This window comes from Rhipicephalus sanguineus, chromosome 3, assembly GCF_013339695.2.
Source record: "Rhipicephalus sanguineus isolate Rsan-2018 chromosome 3, BIME_Rsan_1.4, whole genome shotgun sequence".
Classification (NCBI taxonomy): domain Eukaryota; kingdom Metazoa; phylum Arthropoda; class Arachnida; order Ixodida; family Ixodidae; genus Rhipicephalus; species Rhipicephalus sanguineus.
Genome location: NC_051178.1, coordinates 157,009,160 through 157,026,640, shown reverse-complemented (window position 1 = coordinate 157,026,640; position 17,481 = coordinate 157,009,160). Strand labels below are relative to the sequence as shown.

The window sequence follows — 17,481 nt, the reverse complement described above, 5'->3', positions numbered from 1 at the left end:
AATCACGATCTGCATAGGAAACAGGGCATGACATCACTGTTCCAGTAAGTGACATCGTGACAATAACAGCACCAGAATTAGGCTAAACAGCTAGACGCTAAAAGCTTTCACCCACTTTTTAAGCAAAGCTTCTACGAGTTGCAGATTTCAGTGGTGGCGGCATAGTTTGTGAAAAACCCAGCACTAGCGAGTGTACAGGCTGGGTGCACACAAATTCAGCCCTTAAAGGTGTGCCAGTCACATGCGCCATTTTCCAATAACATTTCTGATATAGTAATCTGATCTTTTATTGAGGTCAGTTGTCATTTCAACCCCCCATTGCCACATTTTATTGCTGCCTTTCATTGTTTCACACATGACCATTGTTGTTGCCTGTAGCAACAGAAGTGTTGGGCTGCGAAGCACGCAGGTGCTTTTCCTGGCATGGAGGAAAGAAAAATTTAGGAGGAAGCACTGCACAATGCGATAAAAAGGAAACAGAAAGAAAAATAGTAGGTCAGGCACGCGCATACCAAGCATCACTTGCCCCCTTTTTCCCAATAGCAGAAGAGCTCCTAATTTTTTCCCCTTCAGTGCCAAGTATGATGCCACATACAAGACCTCGGTGGTGAAGCAGCCTAGAGAATGCAGGAGCTCACCTCGCAGCCAAGACGCAACCGGAATCCTTGCTCCTCACGGGAGAGACCACCAATGACGGCCACCGAACGGATTTCCAGCATCTTGGCAAACTTGGTAGTTTCTTCGTCGATCTGCTGGGCCAACTCACGTGTTGGAGCCATGATAATGGCGTATGGTCCCTGGTCGGCATCCTCCTGCCTGCAAGCCAACAGAACAAGCACAAAAAGTGAAGAATCAGACAGAGAACTGTACCCGCCAGGTGGGGCACGTGACGAGAATGCCCACCAAAACATGCTGTTTGGCTCCGTTGATTTCATATATCACATATTCAAGAAATAAGAACAGCAAAGAATTTAAAGGACCCCCAATTAACTAATGCATTTTATAGCTCATAGCTGTGCACAAAAATCACATGGAACACAACTTTGTATATATACAAAGTTGCCCTGACCTCTCTAGAATGCACACACATTTGATTCTACTGGCAGGCTATGCAAAATCAGTTAGCCTTGCCCACAGCCAGGAGCCTTGTCCAAATTTGCAAGAAGGTTAATGCGACACAATGTTCATTTTGAAGTAATAGGTCGTGCTGTACATCTACTTTCCAAATTCGGTGTACAGTAATCCCTCGTTATAACGAAATCGCTTTACTCGAAATATCGCTTTATTCGAAATTTCTTGACCCGCTTATAACGAAGTGACGAGCGGAGGTGTCGCCGAGCGGCGGTGACCCTTTTGCGCATGCAGTGTCAAATTAATGCCGCTGACGTCTCATGCAAGCCCAGAACAGTCCACAAAGGTACCAAACCCACGACCGATTACCGCCTAGTAACGAGTACCAAACGAATGCCCAGTTCTCCCAGCTGTTTACAGTCGCCGACGGATATTTCGGACAGCAAAAATACAGACTTCGTGGATGTTTCGGACTTTATAAATGCACCGTCAAGGTTCCCACAGCACTAATACATTTTCGCGACAATTTTTTTCGGACGACTTTATGCTCTAAAGTTGATTTTTCGGACTGAATCACTCGTTTTGAGCCACAGCGCTTGGTTTTTAAAGCCGCCATGTTGCATTTTCCGCTGGCTGAGTGAAGTTTGGCTTGGCTTTCAGTGGCTAATCGTGTTTCTCCAAGATTGGCAGTGCGCACAATTTTGCAGTTTCGGAGGCCATGCCCGCTCTTCCTTGGCTGGCATAGAGTTTCATACAATAACCTAGAGAGGAAACTGGCGCTGCAATCGTTCAACCACCATGGGAATGATGGGAAGTACAGGCTTCGGATTGGATTTCGTTAGCTAGCGAACTGTCCACGGATCTTTTTCTACAGTTTCAGTTTCGTTCTTCGCGAGGCCTGGGTAGTGGGGTGCGTTGCAAAGCACTCAAGCAGTGCCTTTGTTGTTCAAAGAGGCTGAACACCACTAGGTTTCTTGGTTTGCTGCCACGTTGCAGCTTTACAGGTTCTATTTGACAGATTTTGCAAAGCATCGTGCACTCACCGCTGCGCATAGATGTAGCGTCCCATGCCAGTGCAGGAAGTTGCATAAGTTCACGTTTAGGGACAAGCGCTACTCGTCAAAACTCTTTCAAATCGACTGCAAAACGACAGCAAATCTAAGTAGATGCATCGTCGCGCTCCTCTGACTCGACTTCACAACAAAACGAGAGATGCGTTGGGGGCAGGCCACTTGGACAGACGCATCTGGCATCGCAGCAGATGGTACGTTACGTGTTTCTCACTCAATACGGTACTGTTATTTCCATAAATAGATAATGCGTACTTTCGAGGGAAAGACAAGCGCGTTTGTTTCAAGTGTTGTAAAGAAAAATAATTCATTATATTCTGATGCCAAATCTGGAACACAACTGCAGAGCAATGCATACCCTGGTGGTTGAATTTGTCCAGGTTTCAGTTCTCTCTCACGGTCACGCAAACATTTTACAATAACTTTTACGTACAAAAGAATAAAGCAAGTTTGAATTTGAAATAACTTCATATCGCTTTGTTTTACACTCGGCAAGAGAGCGTCGCGCATCTCAAGAACCTAATCCATCCGAAGCAAATCCGAAGCCTGTACTTCCCATCATTCCCATGGTGGTTGAAGCGCCGCTCAAGGAGCCCACGTAGACACTAGCGCCAGATTCCCCTCTAGGTATTATTGTAAGAAACTCTATGTTGGCTGGCAAAACGCTCTAGGTCTTTCAGTCAGCCTTATCGTCATCATTAATACGCCGGTAGGGTTTTTTTTTTTTTGTGCGATTGTTTCATTTGTTTTTCCGGCTGTCATTCCACACGTGGTCGTCCTTGTGGTGTGTCAGGTGTGTGTCTGAGACGTCGTGTGCGTCAGATTTTTCTCTGCCGTCGCAGTGGTTACGACATGGTTACGACGCTTGGCTACTGACCTGAAACAGGTGGGTTCGATCGTGGCCGCGTTTTGATGGAGGCGAAATGCTGGAGGCTCGCATACTGTGCGATGTCAGTGCCCCGCACCGCGTCATTGAATCCCATCAACCAGACGAGACGTGACATGCATCTTTTTGTGACCGGCGTCAAATTTTGTGTGCTTGGTGCCATGGAGCCACCAACTGTGCCGCCCGCATCGGTCGGCGGCAGCGATCGCCACGCTCTGACGTTACTTTAGCCCGAATACAACCAAATCTGCTCGTCCCCAAGCGTAGCATGAAGCAGAGCATCACTGGAGATTTTTTAGGCTGCTCTAATTCAAGTAGACTTCATTTTAATGTATTAACTTTTTGGTACTATTTTGCCGTCCCCGCCAGGTCCCCAAAATCGGTCGGCGACTGTACTGCGGAGCGAACGGCAGCTGTCAAATTCCACAATGCAGCGCGCCAGAACTATTAATTTCGGTCGTAATCGCATCGCTGGAGTACCCCAAGATTGAATCTACACGAAAATAAAGTTTTCCTGGTGCTTTGCGATGACAGAAAACGACGGTCTCTTGGATGCCGGAAAGTGGCCAAAAGACCACGGGCTGACTTGCGCCATAGCGTTCCATGGGGTGAGCTGTGTGATTGGCAATACGATTGCATTGTTCAGAGTGCTTTTTTTCACGTGAATAAAGTTTTGCTTCACTGAATACATTGTGTTCTGACTTCATCGCAGTGGTAGGGCCATTAAAGCTCCATTGCTTTAGCTATTTGCGAGTGGTCGCCTATATCAAAATACTGCTTATAACGAAATTTTTTGCCGTCCCGCTGACTTCGTTATAACGAGGGATTACTGTATGTATTAACCAGTGACACATAAGTCCTGTCTGAAGATGGATTCTGCTTATCGCCAGTTTTAGCTAGTGCCTCCCCCCCACCAATGCAACCTAGCTAATCTGTTGCTCTGCTAAATAGACCTGGAAAAAGGTATGTCGCCACCCTTTAAAATGACATCTTTCTAAAAGAAACTGAACTTCTATTTCTGACATTTTAAGAATGTACAGATATTCAGAATTGTGGTGCCAAAAAACATACGCCCCTATCCGATTCTGTTAAAAAGTTAGGGTCCTTTTTTCGTACAGGTTCTTGCACAGCCAATTAGTCTCGATTACCTACACAGAGTGACTACAAGGAATGCAAAGTTCGGAAGGTGACCTTTCAATCTTGGGCAGGGAAGTGATCCAGACCAGCAGTGGCAGCAGGAAGGCCAGTGTTTTTCCACTGCCTGTTTCAGCAACGCCAATGATGTCCCGATTCTGCAGACCAATGGGGATGGCTTGCCTCTGGATTGGCGTGGGGTCCTGTGAGCGCAGGCAGAGAGATGGCACGTCAGTTTAAGCGAAGTGTAAGGCAGAACGACACCACTAAAAAATTTTGATGAGCTTAATGTGGCAGTACATAAATTATGCCAAATTTGCAAGCCAATTTATGCAAGCCAGTTCATCGCACATAGGGTTAGCAGGCATTCCTAAGTGAAAAACAACTTTCCGCTATCCTTAGAAGGAAAGGTATTTTTTCAATATACTACATAAAACAATCTGTGCTATTCAAGACTTGGAAGCTAACAAAAACTTGAGAAGAAGCTAAGGTCCACAGAATACGAAATAATTTTGCTGGCAGTGAATGCGACAAAGTATCAATTTTGACTGCACGTAACATACCTTAAGGCTCATGCCACATGTATCCAACAACACACTGCATTTCATGGCACAGACCACCTTATCAGCTTCCATGAGCACATTCTCCATTACCATTAGCTCTGACTGTGGTATTATTGTTAGCAGATACTGCTTAAAATATCTCTGACTGAACTAGTTGCCAGAATGTGTCTGTGGGTTCTTCCTTATCGTATGTAAATGCAAGCACAATAATATCATGCAGCGATGGAGCCTGGTAGCACATGAAATACTTTTTATACCGGATACTCATGCATAACCACAGTATGCCTTCTTTGCATCTTTTTTAATTACTCATCAATTAACCCTTCTCCTACCTGACTTTCATGTTCAATGACATAGTTGAGTGCACCATTACAGAATTTGCCCATGAAGGATTGCATACATCTTTCATGCACACAACAGTTGATGTTGAGTGCGTACCCTTTCACAGTCTGTGCACCCCACACCAGCATCTCACTCTTGTAAAGTATTGCTTAGCTAATCCGTCTAAAGTCAACATGTCAGTTGAGCAGCAAGATTTGACAACTCAAAGTGCCGGTAACCAAGCCCCAGGTAAACACGCACTGGAAGTAACAAGCACACACCTTGTACCCAAGCTCCTTGATGACGTCAAGGATGGCAGTGGGGAGGTTGCACTCGGACCACTTGCGGAGTGGGTTGGGGATGCGGCCGCCCTTGATGGTGATGCTGAAATCCTCGCGGAATATGCGCCAGTCACGCTCCTGCATCTCTTCCAAGGACTTGTGTGACCAGTGCCGGTCATCCCACTTCTGTTTTTCCTCCTTGCGCTTGATCTTCTTCAGCCGCACCCTGATGAGTCATCATTAATACATATGCATGATGAACCTCTCTTCAGAGACAAGGAAAGTGCAATGCTCCAGAACATTTTATGACACACAGCAATGCCCATGCCAACTCTTAATTCATCTCCTTCTGTTCTAGGTGCCTAAATTTATAGGTGGCTATAAAGTGGCTGGGGTATTAAAAGAGGCTCTAAGCAATCAGTTATGGCAGCATCAGTTTCTTTTCCAGTGTAATTCTATCACAATACATTAATAAGACATCCTATATGCTACCCAATTTGTTAAAACATGTCTATGGTTTCAAAACACCTGCGCATGTTATAAAGTGCCAAGAATTCAGAAGATGGCAGTGTTTTCTGCAAAATTTTGCTCTGTCTGTCTGCACAATCATGGTCACTACTGATGGCAGCCCACCATTATTAGATGCTATTGCATAAAAGAGCATACAAATTCAAAAAGGCATTAAGTTATGCTAAATGTAATTAATAAGTTGTGAAACAGTCATGCTACAAGAAGAGGAGTCAGCAGGAAAGATCCGATTGCTCAAACTGATCCTGATACTATAAGAGAGCTAGCAGAGTGAACAAGACTGAGATTACACGAAGTCAAACTAGGATCCTGAACCAGCTCCAGAAAGGACAACGACTGTTAACAAGATGAACGTAGAAAAAGCAAATGTAACAACAGTGATCATGTTTTTCAAGTCCTCCCTCCACGTTTCATTAATGGTATAATGGGACTTACACTTCTTGATCCTTTTCAGCCTGTGTTCTTCGGCGTTCCAGTAACTCGCCGTAGAACTTGGACTGTTCTTTCTTTTGAGCCTGCACATGAAAAGTAGAAAATTACCGTAAAAACCAGTGGATAGTCCAAGGTTTTTTTCTAAATTTTATGATGCAAAATTTCTGCCCTGTCCTAGATGTGGATTGCAAGAATTTTTAGCCAGAATTCAGTTTTGGTTTCGGTATTGCGCAGCGCTACCATCATCATCAGGCTTCTGCGTTAGGTAGCGTGAGTATGGTGGCTAGAGGGGGAGGTGTCAGCAACAGTGCGCTGGAGACGCATCATTTTTTCATGACGACGCGCCGGCGCGAATGGCATCTTGGAGCCGACAGCAGCGCCGCCGCATCGGCACTGTTCATGCAGTTCGAGCGCAAAGGCATCTCAGAGAAGACGACGCACCACCTGTCGGTGTCATGAAAAAGTGCCGCATCGACTTGCACGGAGCAACCCCGTCGATGCTGACACCTCCCCCTCTAGCCACCATTAGCATTAGTCCTGCTGGCAACAGTCGCCATTGCAACCACTTGGCACACTTCAGGATGGCCACGATTTTATGCCATGTCAGGACCGTCAAAGCAGTATTTGGCTGCTTTTAAAAGAAAGGTGATCTCAGCTGCCAAAACCATAGGCAACTGTGCTGCGGGGCGGCAGTTTGGTGTAAACGAGCAAAGCATTCGTGGTCGGGGGAAACGGAAGGAAGCCCTCTTTGTGTGCAGCGGCCTGAGAAGTTGTTTCCAGGGGCCAAAAAAATGGAGCGTTTTTCTACGTTGAACAAGAATTGACAGACTTCGTTCGGGAGCAACAGAGCACTGCTGGCGCTCCCATCGATACTCGTGCTCGATGCGTTTCGGTGTCCCCTCCGTGAAGCGACTGCTGCGCTACTGCTGTGCGACTCCCATGCCGAGCTCATCGTAATCCCAGGAGAGGTGACATCCCTGCTGCAGCCGCTTGATGTGTGCCTCACTAAACTATTTAAAGACCACATCAAGCGCCTGTATATGGAGTGGATGAGGCCCGCAGAGCTGGAAGTGATCCCTGCCGGATGGCTGAAACGGGCCTTGCCAGTGATGCTGAGCACATGGATCACCACTAAAGTACAGACTGGCCTTAGTGTTTCCACACCTGCTTGAGTCAACCTGACAGTAGCGGACTATCAGTTAGAAGAACCGAGCGCTGGTTAAGTTGGTAATCCATTGTGAAGAGCATTTGTTAGAAAAACGAGGCTTCACTTGTCTCGTGTTCTCTTTCTTTCATGTCCCTGGTTTTTCGCCCTAATGCCCTTCACAATGGACTATCAATGCTGTGCTCTGTGTCAAAGCTGCTCTCACAAGCAGCCAGATGTCATCATCACAATGATGGGGCTCCTCTGTGATTGCAAATGAGCCTCAGTGAAGGCAAATGACTGCTGCACTCTACACCAAAGCCACCAATTCCTAAGTCCTATATACAAGAAATTTGCATTTTCATGTCCTTAAGACAATAATAAAAACTCTAAGAGCCTGATAAAAGAACATCAAACCTGGTCAAAGTGAGCACAGTCTGCTTTTTAATTAAAAGCAGACCCAGCTTTTACATGCTGCTGCAATAAATTGTGAAGCTCCTGCATTACAGCTAGAGAGAACGAAAGCATGGCCTGCCAGAGATCTGTACAGAAGGTGAGACTGACTTTAAAACAGGGTGATAAGAAGCAGTAGAGTGGCAACTGGTAATGGTAGCTGCCATGTATGTCTAAAGGTTTGAACAACTTGAGCCACAGACAGCTGCACTCCAAGCTACATAGCAACCTGCGACACCGAAACAGGAGGCAAGTTATCTAACTTCCGGATGGAAAACTGGGGAAAAGGACGGCTCACCTTGAGGTCAATGCCTCCAACATGTCCCCGGCCAAAGAATTGCACAGTGTGCTTTTCTTTGTAGATTGGATTGTAGTCGACTGCAGTATCTTCCGAGGCATCCCAGTCGAAGACAAACTTGCGGTCGTTTAGCCTCCGCACGCGCCGCTTTTTCTTGATGAGGCCCAGGTAGCGCTCCTGCAAGAAATAACAGCGCTTTCACCACAAGACGAAATGGACATTCTGCTCCACAAGCTGTTGCATAAACACGCGTGTAAAAGAACTGGTTACACAATTTGCTTCTCATCGCTTGAGCTCCGCGCCAAGGGCTTTTCGTAGTTGTAGCTTTCAGTGAACACAATAAGTTTAAAGCCCCCATTTCCCCCTCCAAGTCCACAATCTAGCCAACTCCGATCCAAGCGTCATGACAAGCACTACAAGCGATGATGCAATGAAAACGTTGCAAAACATGCGCCGTGAACATGGTGAGGCCAGTTTATCGTGCCCCATACACATTCTCAAGAAGGACAAGCAACCCACAGATAACCTGAAGCTGACAACCCACAGTTGCCAACTCAGTTGACAAGACACCAACGTCTTTTCATAGAAACCAGAATTTCCATGAGCTCCACATGTCTGTCGGCCAGATCTCGCCACAGCCTCAATTTAACATGCCGAGATCACTAAACAAAATACTTCACAAGAAAAAAGAAAAGAAAGAAAAACAGGAGCCCTTGCCCTATCGGGAAAATGGGGGCAAGTGAAGATTGGTGTGTGCTTATGCCTGACGTACTTCTTTTCTCTTTTTCTTTTTTCGTATCGCATTGCGCGATGCTCCTTTCTAACTTCTTTCATTCCTCCATGCCGAGAATTGGACCTTCATCCACGTGCTTAGCAGCGCAACATTTCAGTTGCTACAGGCAACAACGACGGCCATGCATTCATACCCAGGCAACAATGAAATGTGGCAATGTGAAATGACAAGTCACCTCGGAAAAAAAAAAAGAAATCAGATTGCCATATCAGAAATGGCTGATCACTGACAAGCCCACAATCGAGACAACATCAATTATTGGAAAATGATGCATACAAATACGCCTGTGAACCTTCGAGGGCCGAATTTCTGTATGCTCCCTGGCGCCGGGTTTTTTGCGTATGACACTGCCACCAAATTTGTGAGTTATAAAGGCTTCACTTCAAAAGCCCTCCGCTGCAAAAGCTCAAGCAACTTACTTTGATAGCTTCAAATTCCTTCTCTTTGTCTTTGTGTTCCCTGATCTTGTCTCTGCCATCTTCCTCATCGCCATCAGCTTCACGGTACCGCTCTCGCTCTTTTCTCCGTCTGTCCAGGCGGTCGGAGACATCATCTACAAGACAGCAGAACATCTTATATGTTCAATGCCACACCTGCCAACACAGAATTCAAAGTATCACCAAGCAAGGGATAAAAACAAACTGATAATAATGCTCAACTGAAGCCAGGTCACACGGGCAGATTAAAGTAGCACAGCAGTGGTCTGTACTCCGCAATATGACGTAAAAGTTAAAGGCAAGTGGCAAAGCTGCCTGAAAAACTTGGGAGCACGGTTGAGCTTCGCCTTCAAGAGTAGAATGCAAGAGCGTAATCGGGCGCCGTGCACATCGCCTTCAACCGTGCCACAAGGAAAGAAACCTTTGTGCGTGTAACACTGGCCGTTTCAAACTATCCTAGAATGCCTACTGGACGTGCAGTTGCTACGTGCCCACTACACTACAATTCTTGCTTTTGCAAATTGACGAAGTACCCACTAGGTGTCAGTAAGGTGCCATGCGCACCTGTGCCACTGCACACTTTGGGGCAGCTTTAAACACCCACTCGTTGCGCAATTTACTTGTTTTTGATGCCTGGTGCGATTCTATGATTCTGCCGCGCAATCTTACATGCATTAAGGAGACTCCACCCACTACATGATATTCTTATAGCTTTTTTCTTACGAAGCATTTTCAAGCGCTAGCATAGCTTCGTGGTAGAATGCCTGCTTGCCATGAAGAAGGCCTGGGTTTGATTCTCACCTGGACCAAACATTTTTAATATTTATTTATTTATTTGCATCTATCTTGAATTTTCGCCCACGGACAATGCCGATTTTTTTGCTCACAACTAACGACGCCGACATTGACACCGGAATTATTGCAAAACCAGCTCTTAACGCTATCGCGTTAAAATTATGCAGTGGTTTCGGAAACGAGATTAGAAGGTTGTAGTCATCCAACGCTCTTGATCAGTTGGACTCTGAATCACAACAACATGTCAAAAGGGCAAGCAAACGAACAACACTGATAAAAAAAGAAATAGTGAAGTTGTCTACATCATGTAAAACTACTACTTCACTGCAAGGATGACTGGCGGAGAAATTAGACTTGTTCTAACTTTACGCATGAAATATTCTTTTGCTTTGCTGATTGTTTAGCTCTGTTTGTTCCGGCTATTTCATTGAACCCAGCTGCAGCTTGTGCAGCCATAACTCAGCTTTCACCAGGAAAAAGAAAGAGCTGCAGAACTGGCAATGACTTTTGCAAATTAAATCACTGGGCAAGTGAAAGTTGAAGAAAGCAAATTGGGAAGTATGGACATCATCTTAGATTCTTGGCAAATTTCCTGGAATGACAATGACCTTGGCAAGACAATGATTTTACCTGGTTCTACTTGCAGGCATGGCTGACTTTTTGACAATGTCTTCGATTGGCGATTTTTCTTGGTGTCTAAAAGTGTTCTGATACTTCCCACTGTTTTCTATGTGCAACCTCTTTCATGAGCACACACCTAAATTCTAAGCAAGCTCTCTCATGAACACGACTAGTATCTGCATAGAACCGGCATTTCCGGTCATTGGTGTAATCTACAGTCAGATACAACTTTATAAGTCTGCAGCATTTCCTCCTCAAAGGCGGATGCCCACCGGCCCCAATGAACGCACAATCCAGACTGAAGTCATGAGCCGAGCAGCCAGTGACCCCGCCTTCCGAGAACATTGCCAAGTGCATGAGCGGGACTGTTTCTTTAGTCGCGGAGGCGATCGGCTAATGGACTTTGGTTATCTGGGCGGGGTCTCTCCAGACTTGTTAATGTGCCCCTAAACCACCTCCTATATTTTTTCAAACATTGCAAGTAAACATGCGCATCGTGTGCACAATGCCATCATGATCAACGATGCCACAAGTGGCAGCGCTACAAGCCGCGGGCACGCTACAAATTCCAAGAAACAATCCCTTCTCCTCTCCAGGCCTTTCCAGCCTCCCTAATGATGCGTGTGACGTGAACATGTTGAATCTGTGATGCGGTCTGCAGGCGATGCTGCAACTAATCAAACAAAAACCTACGACTTCCGTTACCAAGTCAGCAAGCAGCTGCCCGTGCTCCTTGCTGTTCTTAGTCGTATTGCCCGCGTGCACGCATTTGCGAATTGGCAACTGTGGCCCGTAACGCAAATGCTGAATCGCTAACGTACCAGCACAGTCACGATTAGGAGGGGCACTCGGTGAGGAGGGCAAAGTGCTTTTGGGAGAGGAGAGCAGCCGACGAGCGGAGGGTAGCGAAGAAAAGAGTGAAGTGATGTAACTCCGCTATTACGGCACCATTTTGAAAAATTCTCATGGCTATGTGTTTGTTGTATACTCGTGCACAACTGTCATACCACAACTAAATTTCGACCTCTGGTTAGTTTCGGGTCCCTTTAAGGGGCCCTGCAACTTTACCAGTATGGTCAGAAAACACTGACGATCGGTAGTTGAGGCTCCTGAGAACAGGAAAGTCAAACATTAAAGTGCGGCATGTGGCCTGGAATTAACAACGAATCCTCAAAGTTAGCTCAAAATCGCTCCCTCTTCTCTCTACAAACGATGCCATATGCCCAAATTACTGTGCCATATACCCAAAGTCCGCAGCCGTTGGCTGATTTGAGCATTGTAAAGTACAGAGTTACCGTGGCCACCGTGGGTGTCGCCCTGGCCCCCGCGCGTGCTCACGATCACACCGAAAGTAAGCCGCGTGTTTGAAGCAAAAAATTAAAGGAAAGTGCTCAAGGTCATGACGCACGCTGATGAAGGAAGGCATCTTCTTGCCCTCTTGTCATCCCCCTCCCTGCGTAGCTTTCAACGTGACTGCTGGTACGAAGAGAGAGAGAAAGCACTTAAAGCATGCGACAAATCCCTGTAACTCCGCTCATACTTGACGCATTCTAAAAATTGTTGCGGCAATCGATTCTTGCGGCAATAAGCTCTCTTAATGAAGCCTTTAGACGATTACTTGGAAAAGTGTTGCAGGGCCCCTTCAAGTTGTATTCTAGTACAGAAATTAATGGTAATCGTCAGGGCAACCTTAAGCACCAAGAAAACACATGTGCTATCCCAATGCTCACCAGAGCGTTTGGCCTGCTCGAAAAACTGCTGCCTCTTCTTGCGCTCCTCCTCCATTTTCTGACGCTGCTCCTGGACCTCCTGCTGACGACGCTTCAGAGCTTCGGCCGCCCGTTGCTCTTTGGTCAGGAACACTGGCTGAAAGTCAACAGGGTTTGTGAGACGCCGTTTATTTATAAATTTAATTACCCTCAACACTCGAAGGCAGCAAGGAAAATGCTGTAATGAGAAAATATGCAGTGTTGCAACAGCCACCAGTTATTCAGCACATTATCTTTCCGTAGCAGTTTCGAAAGTAGTAGCCCTGGCTAATTTTGTAATGGCGAGTAGCAGCGTGTTCATGTATTAGTATCATACAGAGGAAAAATAGAGAGTAAAGGAAGCGAAAGAGCCACTCGGTTATCTAAGGCAGTCACAAACCTTCAAAAGACAGCTTCAATGCCAAGTCTGTGGGTCCCTCTTCTCATTAAGAAACCCATAGCTGCAAAAATATTTGAGGTAACCAAGCACTTAGCAAGAGAGAGACTCAGAGTTGAGAGACAGCGAGTGCTAAGTTGGAGACTGTTATCAAAAATGTCCAGCACACCTTGCTTCGAGCATCTTCCTCGGCCTTCTTTTTTGGCCATCAGTTCCTCCAGGGAAAGTGGCTCTTTTTTGGTGGATGTCTCTTCCTGCTCGTCATCTCTGAAAAATAGTAACGAAGAGAAAAACCATAGTAAAGCACAAACTGATGTGAATGAGAATTCCTGTATGCTAACTTGTCTGCACAACTCATGTTAAGGAAGTCTCAATACAAATACTGGAGCTCAGCTGCCCCTGTGATTAGGTCCCCAGATTTTCAAGTGATGCATTAGCTGATACATACACGACAGGTGTGGATGTTGGCTGGTTAAGCAGGAAGAAACGGATAGAAAAGTCAAGCAGACACAATGCATCATTGTCATCTGTTCGACATGAGGCATTCCACAATCACCTAAGCAATGTTTCAAACTGTTCTTATGTATTTGCTTCATTGCAGCGACATCCTAAAAGGTGTCCACATTGACTCTGAAACACGTAACAAAATTTACTGACTGAATTCTTTGTTCTGAGACCAAAAACTGAGCAGTTGTTACAAGTCACATTACGTGCTGAGCAAAGCACAAACCTACCCATGTCAATTCTGGGAAACCTTTCGCAGCACAAGGCAATGTGGTGCTATGCAGCTTCCAGCTTCCAGTCATATTGTTAGACATACTATATTGTACTGTGTGCAATATATAAGTAACGATATTACACTGCACTGTACCTCGTAAAGCACCCGTGCTGTATCGGATAGGATCCCAAACCATGAGCAATTACAATTTGAAGAAGCTGCTTCTATTCCATAGGTTCTTTCGAGGTAAGTTCAGCAACTCATTAATGCTAATGATATACACATAAAAATTAACGATTCTGTGATCGAGCAAGTAACCACAATTCAATATCTTGGTGTCACTATAGATGACAACTTACATAGGCAGATTCAGAATGTGTGTTCAAAATTAGCCTCAAGGTGTCATGCACTTACTCAGGCTCGTCAACATTTTAATACCACTACTCTACGAATACTTTATTATGCTTTCATTCATTGTCACATCTCATATTGCATTGAGTCTTGGGGTGGCACGTACACAACTTACTTGGACCCGGTTAGACGACTTCAAAAACAGGCTGTAAGAATCATTACTCATTCCAAGTATAACGACCCCAGCAAGCCTTTGTTTTCCCGATTACTTATATTGCCCTTCGACAAGCTATGGCAATTAAAACTAGCCAAATATGTACACACTGTTACTAATTACAACCACCCTTTTCATGTTTCGATGTTTTCCGCCCTTTCTCGTTCTACTAGACAACTAACCTTTGGTAAATGGAATATTCCACGAACTAACAATGTATATGGTGAACGGCTTTTACAGTTCGTTGGTATTAAAATCTGGAATGTTACTCCTTTTGAAATAAAAATGTGTTCTAATTTCACTAAAGCACTAGAAAAACACTATTTAGAAGAATGTACTCATTTATTAATGTCCTGTCATATTTAGTCTGATGACTGTCTTCATTTTAGTATGTAAGTAGGTGATTTTCTTTCTTCGTTCTTTCCTGTGTTGTAACGGTTTCGTGCGGTTATTACATGTACTGTAATATTTCTTTGCTGGATATTATATAACTTTTTAGTTACACTTTTCCGAAGTGCCATTATAAAATGTTTCTTTTTGGACCCAAACTAGCCTATGGCTATGGGTCCACACAGTGTATGCGAACTTTTTGTAAAAAATGTGAGCAATAAAATTCAATTCAAATTCAAGTGTTGAACTCAACAAAGCAAACGTGTTTGTAAAGGTTAGAATGACAGAGAGCTGAGCTAGTTGGTAAGCATGCCGGATTGATAGGTTTGCCTATTGCCTGGGCATGCACAGATAAGTTTTTGTGCCTTCTTTCTTTTCCGCAATTGCGCGCCTTTGCAGTTGTTAGTTGGCATTTGTGGTGCCATGACTTCTTTCTTGTGTCCGTGTTTGCACACCATGTCTTTTAGAATGCTTGTAAAGGGTTATGTCATCTCAAAAACAATAGCATCATAATATCTAACCCGTTCTTACGCACTTCTCTTTTGCAGATGATTCATTGGGCTTGCCATCTTCATCCTTTCCTCGGTCCTTGTCCTTGCGTCTCTCTTTGTCACGTCCTTTGTCCCTGTCTCGATCCTTCTTTCTCTCGCGACTACGTGACCTGGATCTGCATTTTGTAGTGAAGGAAGGACAGTTACAGATACAGAAATCACTGTTTGCCCAATATTACCATGCAGGCAAACATAATCTGTGCAATCAAAGCACTTTACTGTGATACAAGCATGGCGTCACTTCCAGCCACTAGGCATAACTGTCTTTCCAAGGGGTGTTACTCCTTCTCTCATCAGCCCTGATGTAAAAGCACCACACTCAACAAACCTTCCCATTCGCTACCCTGCAGTAGCCTCTCCACTTCTCTCATCCTAGTGTTGATACAGGTACAAGAAGCAACGACTGAACACTTATCTAAACAATGTTTAAGCCATATAACTACATTTGTGCAATGAAGATCAATTTTCTTTCAACTGCATATAAGTTAGCTTAAACAACAATTCTGGAGCTATGAGAGAGTTTTGGCATAGCAAAGGTGTGCAAGCACATATGTACACTAAACTACTGACACATATGTATACAAAACTGTGTTGCAATTCGCACGTTTATGCAAACAGACAAATGGAATATAGTGAGCCATTCTAAGCAATTCAATCAAGCACAGTTTCACAAGTCATAGCCAGTATCACTGCTTCTCGCGTCTTATGATATTTTGGCACGTGTCAATGTTACATGTCTCTGTGATGATAAATTGTCTGTCCCCTGCCTAATGGATGAACATCCTAAAGAGAAGGTTCAAGAGCAAAGCCCTTCCATACCTTTTCTCACGGCTCCGTGACCTTTTTCTTCTTTCCTTGCTCCTAGACCTAGTAGAGGAAACAATCAAGTTTTTTAGTGTTTGCAGACGTAAGACTATATGTAGCACATATGCACGTAACTTAAACATCTATGTGGCATGCAGCTCTTCATGATTCTATAAACAACATTTCAAGTGTGTTTGTTTCCTGTTGTATTTCGAGAGTATTTTGAAAAGTGTCTATGCTGACTCCGAGACATGCAACATAACAAAGAATGATTGAAACCTTTGCTCCAAGGCAGGAAAACGAGCTGTTGCTCAGGGTCACTTTACATGCTCAGCAAAGCACAAACATGCTCGTGTCCATTCTGGGAAACATTTTCCCAACACAGGACAACTTGGTGTTAAAGCAGACAGATGTTGGAATGAGTCTAACGGTGGGAGTCGCATAGCACTACTGAGCCTTCCAAACTGAACGAGATAAGGAGCATTATCTTTCCTATTGGTTTAAGTTTCTTACAGCTTCGCATGTTTTAGTGGCCCGGGTGCATCGATCAGTGACAATATCCGCAACGTACGCTAACAGCTTTTCAGTAAGCATAAAAACAGAGGGCTGAAATAACTTGTGAGAACCCGTCATGATTACTGCTAGCAGAAATGAAACAAAGGCACGAGAATTACTCCACGTCAAAGACTAATCGCAATAACATTCGCGTCTTAAGGAAATAAGAAAAATTCATGTCACCGTAAGGAGTGATGTTATTTCGCCCGAGTTCGAACGCTGGAAAAGGAACAGCCTTTTTGCACAGTCTTACCTGTGTCGTTTCTCGCGCCCGCGCTCGACATCTCGACCGCGGTCGCTTTTCCTGGGTTCAATTGTGGACTGCAGCCCCTTCTGCAACCGTGACTCGTCGTCAGATGTCATTGCTCGGTTTTTTTCTGCAATCGGAAAGCGACATAAACATTTTTATACTGCACAGTGATCGACGGCTCTCATCTCTGCAAAGCACCTCATAAGACCCACCGAAATATACGTTGCACAGTATATTTCTGTGGATCTAGGCAATATAAATGCATTTTTGCACCATGCAAAACATGTTCGAGCGGTCACAGCATCCGATACTAGCAGTAGCATTTACTGTGTTTTCATGTACTAGATGCGTCAGTACCGATTAACGTAAGCTTCAATACACTAAGGTTATTTGGTTATACATATGGTTTACTTACAGTGTGCATCTAAAAACCTGTGGCACATTAATTCTTGTCAACGTTGATCATTCGTTCACGCTTTTCGGCGCGTCTGATGTAAACACTAAAGCAACGAAAGTGCAGCGCACCGGCAATGATGATAATGAAGTGGCCACGAACTATAACATGATTGTTTATTTTTTTTGTTAGTACTATTAAATTACGAATAACTTTTATGCTTAAAAATTGCCTTTTGTGCGCTTCATGTTGAGACGTTCAATTTACTATATTAATCACGAA

General features: G+C 44.6%; 1 protein-coding gene across 1 annotated transcript; it reads right to left on the bottom strand.

The window, feature by feature from the left end:
• Window positions 1–638: 638 nt before the first annotated feature.
• On the bottom strand, window positions 639–17,317 carry LOC119387558 (probable ATP-dependent RNA helicase DDX23; the record flags this gene model as incomplete). The annotated part of the gene is given in 13 exon segments (XM_049413546.1): window positions 639–816; window positions 4,219–4,364; window positions 5,327–5,552; window positions 6,290–6,369; window positions 8,182–8,358; window positions 9,394–9,527; window positions 12,558–12,693; window positions 13,142–13,174; window positions 13,176–13,239; window positions 15,181–15,312; window positions 16,016–16,063; window positions 16,809–16,932; window positions 17,221–17,317. Coding segments are annotated over 12 exon segments (1,464 nt in total), but the record flags the coding sequence as incomplete, so codon positions are not given.
• Window positions 17,318–17,481: the final 164 nt, after the last annotated feature.